This window comes from Crinia signifera, unplaced genomic scaffold (assembly GCF_055691185.1).
Source record: "Crinia signifera unplaced genomic scaffold, ASM5569118v1 HAP2_SCAFFOLD_146, whole genome shotgun sequence".
Classification (NCBI taxonomy): domain Eukaryota; kingdom Metazoa; phylum Chordata; class Amphibia; order Anura; family Myobatrachidae; genus Crinia; species Crinia signifera.
In genome coordinates this window covers 235,893-245,028 of record NW_028142039.1, presented here as the reverse complement: position 1 = coordinate 245,028, position 9,136 = coordinate 235,893, and the positions used below count along the sequence as shown (strand labels likewise).

The 9,136-nt window shown below is 49.4% G+C and overlaps 1 protein-coding gene across 1 annotated transcript; it reads left to right on the top strand.

Annotated features, from left to right (window-relative positions):
- Positions 1–1,450: 1,450 nt before the first annotated feature.
- On the top strand, positions 1,451–8,936 carry LOC146053282 (protein kinase C delta type-like). The gene is made up of 4 exons (XM_083167979.1): positions 1,451–1,506; positions 1,789–1,927; positions 6,035–6,307; positions 6,973–8,936. The coding sequence occupies exons 1-4, from the start codon at positions 1,451–1,453 to the stop codon at positions 7,132–7,134; spliced, it is 630 nt and encodes a 209-aa protein (XP_083024105.1). The 3' UTR covers positions 7,135–8,936.
- The last annotated feature ends 200 nt before the right edge of the window (positions 8,937–9,136 follow it).

The following is a 9,136-nucleotide window of genomic DNA, read 5'->3' as shown; positions in this document are numbered from 1 at the left end:
TAATAGGCCTGCTCCCTACTCTACACGTGTTACACTATCCAGTCACCTAGCCGGGCTCTCATGCAGAGTCACCCGCTGTACCGCCCCCTGCAGGTGTAATAGGCCTGCTCCCTACTGTACACGTGTTACACTATCCAGTCACCTAGCCGGGCTCTCATGCAGAGTCACCCGCTGTACCGCCCCCTGCAGGTGTAATAGGCCTGCTCCCTACTCTACACGTGTTACACTATCCAGTCACCTAGCCGGCTCTCATGCAGAGTCACCCGCTGTACCGCCCCCTGCAGGTGTAATAGGCCTGCTCCCTACTCTACACGTGTTACACTATCCAGTCACCTAGCCGGGCTCTCATGCAGAGTCACCCGCTGTACCGCCCCCTGCAGGTGTAATAGGCCTGCTCCGTACTCTACACGTGTTACACTATCCAGTCACCTAGCCGGGCTCTCATGCAGAGTCACCCGCTGTACCGCCCCCTGCAGGTGTAATAGGCCTGCTCCCTACTCTACACGTGTTACACTATCCAGTCACCTAGCCGGGCTCTCATGCAGAGTCACCCTCTGTACCGCCCCCTGCAGGTGCAATAGGCCTGCTCCCTACTCTACACGTGTTACACTATCCAGTCACCTAGCCGGCTCTCATGCAGAGTCACCCGCTGTACCGCCCCCTGCAGGTGTAATAGGCCTGCTCCCTACTCTACACGTGTTACACTATCCAGTCACCTAGCCGGGCTCTCATGCAGAGTCACCCGCTGTACCGCCCCCTGCAGGTGTAATAGGCCTGCTCCCTACTCTACACGTGTTACACTATCCAGTCACCTAGCCGGGCTCTCATGCAGAGTCACCCGCTGTGCCGCCCCCTGCAGGTGTAATAGGCCTGCTCCCTACTCTACACGTGTTACACTATCCAGTCACCTAGCCGGGCTCTCATGCAGAGTCACCCGCTGTACCGCCCCCTGCAGGTGTAATAGGCCTGCTCCCTACTCTACACGTGTTACACTATCAAGTCACCTAGCCGGCTCTCATGCAGAGTCACCCGCTGTGCCGCCCCCTGCAGGTGTAATAGGCCTGCTCCCTACTCTACACGTGTTACACTATCCAGTCAACTAGCCGGGCTCTCATGCAGAGTCACCCGCTGTACCGCGCCCTGCAGGTGTAATAGGCCTGCTCCCTACTCTACACGTGTTACACTATCCAGTCACCTAGCCGGCTCTCATGCAGAGTCACCCGCTGTACCGCCCCCTGCAGGTGTAATAGGCCTGCTCCCTACTCTACACGTGTTACACTATCCAGTCACCTAGCCGGGCTCTCATGCAGAGTCACCTGCTGTGCCGCCCCCTGCAGGTGTAATAGGCCTGCTCCCTACTCTACACGTGTTACACTATCCAGTCACCTAGCCGGGCTCTCATGCAGAGTCACCCGCTGTACCGCCCCCTGCAGGTGGCACCAATCAGGACATGCCTAGTGGGAAATCCACCACTGACTCACAGCACATAAAGGATCTCCTGCACATGTGATTTATCCTGGCATCTGTGGGTGAGCAGAGAGTAATCTGTACTCACATGTGTCATAGGATCCTCCCAGGAGCTGTCAGCACTGACGGCACTGTCACGGCACACTGATAGCAGGCTGTATGTGAGATCTGTAGTCCCCGGCTCCATGCTTAGTATATCGTATAGCGGGAGCCTGTAAGGAAAGTCCACATACTAGGATTATACACAAGTCATTTCATGTTACTGTAATACATTATGTACACAACAGCAAAGTGACCATAAAGGTTTTATTGTCATCACAGAGACCTGAACCCGGACAACATCTTAGTGGCTGGAACTGGACATCTGAAGATCGCCGACTTCGGCATTGCCTTGGTGAACATGCATGGAGGCCGGACAGCCAGTGACTACGCTGGTACACCCGACTACATTGCTCCTGAGGTGAGTGGCACAGGATATCCCTGCTGCTTACTGACTGCACACACACTGTAGGGAAGGCTGGGGAAGGGCAATATGGCTGCACAGGACACACTGTAAGACACCTGTACATCACACTGGGCTACATGCTATCTCCCCCCTCCAGGAGAGTTCCCAGAGGGGGGAGGGAGGTGGCCGGTGTGGGGGCGGCACGGGGAAATCACATGATATGGTCCTGAGGTATAATAACACCAGTCTCTAATACATATTAGGGGTAATTCAGCTAGCAGCGATACCGCTATCAGGCCCGGACCATTATCACGTCAGCTGTGTGACAAATATGGCGGCACTGTGACGGCGGGGGGGCTAGCCTTATGGTTCTCACATGTAATCGCTATTAGATTGCCATCACATTGCAGGACGCTAACTTACATTCTTGGCGGCCTTATCCTGGGCTGGGCGACCCCCAACATAGGACAGACTGCAGAACTGCAGCTGATCCTGAATCAGGCCCATTATTACATGTTACATAGAGTAACACATGTGTGCCCTGAATCGGGCCCATTATTACATGTTACATACAGTCACACATCAGTGCCCTGAATCAGGCCCATTATTACACGTTACATACAGTCACACATCAGTGCCCTGAATCAGGCCCATTATTACACGTTACATACAGTCACACATCAGTGCCCTGAATCATCCCCATTATTACACGTTACATACAGTCACACGTCAGTGCCCTGAATCAGGACCATTATTACACGTTACATACAGTAACACATGTGTGCCCTGAATCAGGCCCATTATTACATGTTACATAGTCACACATCAGTGCCCTGAATCAGGCCCATTATTACACGTTACATACAGTCACACATCAGTGCCCTGAATCAGGCCCATTATTACATGTTACATACAGTCACAGATCAGTGCCCTGAATCAGGCCCATTATTACATGTTACATACAGTCACACATCAGTGCACTGAATCAGGCCCATTATTACATGTTACATACAGTCACAGATCAGTGCCCTGAATCAGGCCCATTATTACATGTTACATACAGTCACAGATCAGTGCCCTGAATCAGGCCCATTATTACATGTTACATACAGTCACACATCAGTGCACTGAATCAGGCCCATTATTACATGTTACATACAGTCACAGATCAGTGCCCTGATTCAGGCCCATTATTACATGTTACATACAGTCACAGATCAGTGCCCTGAATCAGGCCCATTATTACATGTTACATACAGTAACACATGTGTGCCCTGAATCAGGCCCAATATTAGATGTTAGACACAGTCACACATCAGTGCCCTGAATCAGGCCCATTGTTACATGTTACATAGTCACACATCAGTGCCCTGAATCAGGCCCATTATTACATGTTACATACAGTCACACATCAGTGCCCTGAATCAGGCCCATTATTACATGTTACATATAGTCACACATCAGTGTTCTGAATCAGGCCCATTATTATATATTACATACAGTCACACATCAGTGCCCTGAATCAGGCCCATTATTACACGTTACATACAGTCACACATCAGTGCCCTGAATCAGGCCCATTATTACACGTTACATACAGTCACACATCAGTGCCCTGAAACAGCCCCATTATTACACGTTACATACAGTCACACGTCAGTGCCCTTAATCAGGACCATTATTACACGTTACATACAGTCACACATCAGTGCCCTGAATCAGGCCCATTATTACATGTTACATACAGTCACACATGTGTGCCCTGAATCAGGCCCATTATTAAATGTTACATACAGTAACACGTCAGTGCCCTGAATCAGGCCTATTATTACTTGTTACATACAGTCACACATCATTGCCCTGAATCAGGCCCATTATTACATATTACATAGTCACACATCTGTGCCCTGAATAAGGCCCATTATTCCATGTTACATACAGTAACACATGTGTGCCCTGAATCAGGCCCATTATTACATGTTACATAGTCACACATCAGTGCCCTGAATCAGGCCCATTATTACACGTTACATACAGTCACACACCAGTGCCCTGAATCAGGCCCATTATTACATGTTACATACAGTCACAGATCAGTGCCCTGAATCAGGCCCATTATTACATGTTACATACAGTCACACATCAGTGCACTGAATCAGGCCCATTATTACATGTTACATACAGTCACAGATCAGTGCCCTGAATCAGACCCATTATTACATGTTACATACAGTCACAGGTCAGTGCCCTGAATCAGGCCCATTATTACATGTTACATACAGTAACACATGTGTGCCCTGAATCAGGCCCAATATTAGATGTTAGATACAGTCACACATCAGTGCCCTGAATCAGGCCCATTGTTACATGTTACATAGTCACACATCAGTGCCCTGAATCAGGCCCATTATTACATGTTACATACAGTCACACATCAGTGCCCTTAATCAGGCCAATTATTACACGTTACATACAGTCACATATCATTGCCCTGAATCAGGCCCATTATTACACGTTACATAAAGTAACACATCAGTGCCCTGAATCAGGCCCATTATTACATGTTACATATAGTCACACATCAGTGTTCTGAATCAGGCCCATTATTATATATTACATACAGTCACACATCAGTGTCCTGAATCCGGCCCATTATTACATGTTACATACAGTCACATATCAGTGCCCGGAATCAGGCCCATTATTACACGCTACACACAGTCACACATGTGTGCCCTGAATCAGGCCCATTATTACACGTTACATACAGTAACACATCAGTGCCCTGAATCAGGCCCATTATTACATGTTACATACAGTCAAACATCAGTGCCCTGAATCAGGCCCATTATTACACGTTACATAGTCACACATCATTGCCCTGAATCAGGCCCATTATTACATGTTACATACAGTCACACATCAGTGCCCTGAATCAGGCCCATTATTACATGATAAATACAGTCACACATGTGTGCCCTGAATCAGGCCCATAATTACATGTTACATACAGTCACACATCAGTGCCCTGAATCAGGCCCATTATTACATGTTACATACAATCACACATCAGTGCCCTGAATCAGGCCCATTATTACATGTTACATACAGTCACACATGTGTGCCCTGAATTTAGGCCCATTATTACATGTTACATACAGTCACACATCAGTGCCCTGAATCAGGCCCATTATTACACGTTACATACAGTCACACATGTGTGCCCTGAATCAGGCCCATTATTACACGTTACATACAGTCACACATCAGTGCCCTGAATCAGGCCCATTATTACATGTTACATACAGTCACACATCAGTGCCCTGAATCAGCCCCATTATTACATGTTACATACAGTCACACATGTGTGCCCTGAATCAGGCCCATTATTACATGTTACATACAGTCACACATCAGTGCCCTGAATCAGCCCCATTATTACATGTTACATACAGTCACACATGTGTGCCCTGAATTAGGCCCATTATTACATGTTACATACAGTTACACATCAGTGCCCTGAATCAGGCCCATTATTACATGTTACATACAGTCACACATCAGTGCCCTGAATCAGGCCCATTATTACATGTTACATACAGTCACACATCAGTGCCCTGAATCAGCCCCATTATTACATGTTACATACAGTCACACATCAGTGCCCTGAATCAGGCCCATTATTACATGTTACATACAGTCACACATCGGCGTCCTGAATCAGGCCCATTATTACATGTTACATACAGTCACACATATGTGCCCTGAATCAGGCCCATTATTACATGTTACATACAGTCACACATCAGTGCCCTGAATCAGGCCCATTATTACATGTTACATACAGTCACACATCAGTGCCCTGAATCAGGCCCATTATTACATGTTACATACAGTCACACATGTGTGCCCTGAATCAGGCCCATTATTACATGTTACATACGGTCACACATGTGTGCCCTGAATCAGGCCCATTATTACATGTTACATACAGTCACACATGTGTGCCCTGAATCACAGCATTACCCCTATGAGGACTGATATATAGGGACAATGACGTAACAAATAATGGTAAAAGTGCTGGTGAATAAGCTGGTAACTGGCATCGCTCTGGTACTGCAGATAGAGGCCTGCGAGGAGTACGGCGCCGCTGTGGATTGGTTCTCATTCGGAGTTATCCTGACACAAATGCTCACCGGAACGCCTGACTACCATCGGAGACTGTTTGCCGCACCAGGCGCTGCTGCCAGGAACATGGTGAAGAAGCTCCTCCAGCGGGATCCATCCAGACGCCTCGGAGCCCATGGAAACATCCGCCGCCACGTGTTCTTTGAGGACATGGACTGGGTCTCTTTGGAGGAACTGAAGCTTGTACCCCCCTACATACCTGCGCCAGTAAGTACCACACAGAACGCCTATGGGCTCCTGGGCAGGGTGGGACTAAATGCTGCACAAGTGTAATGCTGGGTACACACTGGGCGATATACCGTAAGCATGGACAATATCGCTATATAGCGCAAATCATCCAGTGTGTGCGCTCAATGCCGTTAGTGATGCTTCATCCCGCATATCGTTACTGACCTCTCCCTGTGGCCTGTACATGCAGCTCAGTACTGACGGTCTAGTCCACGCCTGCAGGTACGGAGCGGGTGACGTCAGTGTGTATGCGATATATCATGGCTCCCACGTCACCGATGACATAGATAACAGTATGGACAGCGTGTACCTAGCATAAGACATAGGAGACTATTACTAACATACTCTCGTAGCCAATATTCCAAAGTCAGCTGCACCCCCATCCGCATTCCTTCTGGTGTCAGTCACAGACGCGTTTCCCCAGAGCTTCCTATGTTGTTACGTCGCAGTAACTCAGCGTCTGCAGTAACACTGCTGTAATGTACGGCCTGAGTGACAGGTTCCGACATCTGCGTGACATTTATACGTTATATAGACCACGCTGTAAGAGCCTGACATCTAACCTCTCCATAATGTCTCCAGCTCACTAATTCCAGTGCCAGATGCAGTGATCACTGACACCCCTATATATCCTCTCTCTGTAGCCAACCATTACACACGCTGTCTCCAAAAAGCTCAGCTTGGAAAGGATGGAAGCAGCAGAGGCCCAGAGACCACCAATACCAGCCCAAGACCAGGCAGCATTCAGCGGGATCTCGTACATCAGCACCACCTGGAGATCCCTGCCAGGGACATCCGGCCAGTAGGAAGATCAGAGCGAGATGCCATTCTGAGCTCAGCAGCGCTCACACCAACAGCCAGGTAGTATACCACACTGTGTACTGGTTTATTACACAGCACACTGACACACACACAGCACTGCACCACTGAGCCCCTCCAGCACACTGATATACACTAAACACTGCACCACTGAGCCCACCCCAGCACACTGATACACACAGCACTGCACCACTGAGCCCCCCCCAAGCACACTGATACACACATAGCACTGCACCACTGAGCCCCCCAGCACAATGATACACACATAACACTGCACCATTGAACCTCCCAGCACACTGATACACACATAGCAATGCACCACTGAGCCCCCCCAGCACAATGATACACACATAGCACTGCACCACTGAGCACCTGAGCACACTGATCCATACATTGCACTGCCCCACTGAGCACCCCCCCCCAGCACATTGACACACAAATAGCACTGAACCACTGAGCCCCCCCAGCACACTGATACACAAATAGCACTGCACCACTAAGGCCCCCAGCACACTGATACACACATAGCACTGCCCCATTGAGCCCCCCAGCACACTAATACACACATAGCACTGCACCATTGAGTCCCCCAGCACACTGATACACACATAGCACTGCACCACTGAGCCCCCCCAGCACACTGATACACACACAGCACTGCACCACTGAGAACCTCAACACAATGATACACACATAGTGCTGCACCATTGACCCCCGAGCACACTGAAACACACATAGCAATGCACCACTGAACCCCCCAGCAAAGTATTACAGAGCACTGCACCACTGAGCCCACCCCCAGTACAATGACACACACACACACCACTGATACATAGCACTGCACCACTGAGCCAACCCCCCCATCTGACTGATACACACACAGCGCTGCACCATTTAGCTCCCCGGCACACTGATACACACATAGCACTGCACCACTGAGCCCACCCCAACACACTGATATACACTTAACACTGCACCACTGAGCCCACCCCAGCACACCAATACACACAGCACTGCACCACTGACCTCCCAGCAGACTGATACACACATAGCACTGCACCACTGAGCCCCCCAGTACAATGATACACACACACACACACACACACACACACACACAGCACTACTGAGCACCTCAGCACAATGATACACACATAGTGCTGCACCATTGAGGGCCCCCCAGTACACTGATTCACACATTGCACTACCCCACTGACCCAGGGATCACCAGGCATCACTCCAGCGGTTGCCCCGAGGGCTTAATCCGGCCCTGGTGGTTGTGTAAGGGCTGGGGCATAATTACTGCAGCCCTGTGTAAGTTATCCTGACCCAACCCCAGTCACAAGCATACTGTACAGGTCTCCTTGACCCACCCCTACTGTACAGATCTCCTTGACCCACTCCCCCCAGTCACCAGTGTATAGGTCTACCAGCCCATCCACCAGCATATGTCTCCAAGCCCAACCCACAAGCTGTAGCTCCTCCCACATTACCCACAGCTCTGCCCATTCCACTGCACCTATTTTTCTAGACAAATAGCACCACAGACATCTCACCAGCCCACTGGCTACAGCTACAGAGCCTCTTAATGCCCAGAGGGAAGGGCGGTCCTTCCAGCCATGGTTCCCCGGAGGTTTCCCCCACAGGGGGTTTTTCCTCTCCTGAGTGCTGAAGGGCGACTCTTCGTGAGTCACGAGGCTGCCACCATATAGGTCCTCTAGAGGACAACCTTAAAAAAAAACAAAAAAAAACGAACAAGTTATCAATAAAAGCTTTGATTCCTTTCCCCCTATATCCGTCTCCTTGTCTTTATTGGAGTTGTAGTTCATGGGGTGGTGTAATCTGGCCGGGAGGGGAGGACATCAGCCATCAGACAGCGTATACATCCAAGTGCATGGTGCAGATGAACGCGTCAATGAACAGAAGATGGATCATGAGGGACGAAGCTTCAGTGGAAGGAAGATAACGTCTTTCTCCTCACAGTCCACTGCA

Excerpts from the sequence above, each read along its gene's own strand:
- LOC146053282 (XM_083167979.1), top strand. The coding sequence starts at position 1,451 with ATGCCTAGTGGGAAATCCACCACTGACTCACAGCACATAAAGGATCTC. Across the intron at positions 1,507-1,788 it reads ATAAAGGATCTCCTGCACAT|AGACCTGAACCCGGACAACA; the intron begins GTGATTTATCCT and ends TTGTCATCACAG. Across the intron at positions 6,308-6,972 it reads CCCCCTACATACCTGCGCCA|CCAACCATTACACACGCTGT; the intron begins GTAAGTACCACA and ends CTCTCTCTGTAG.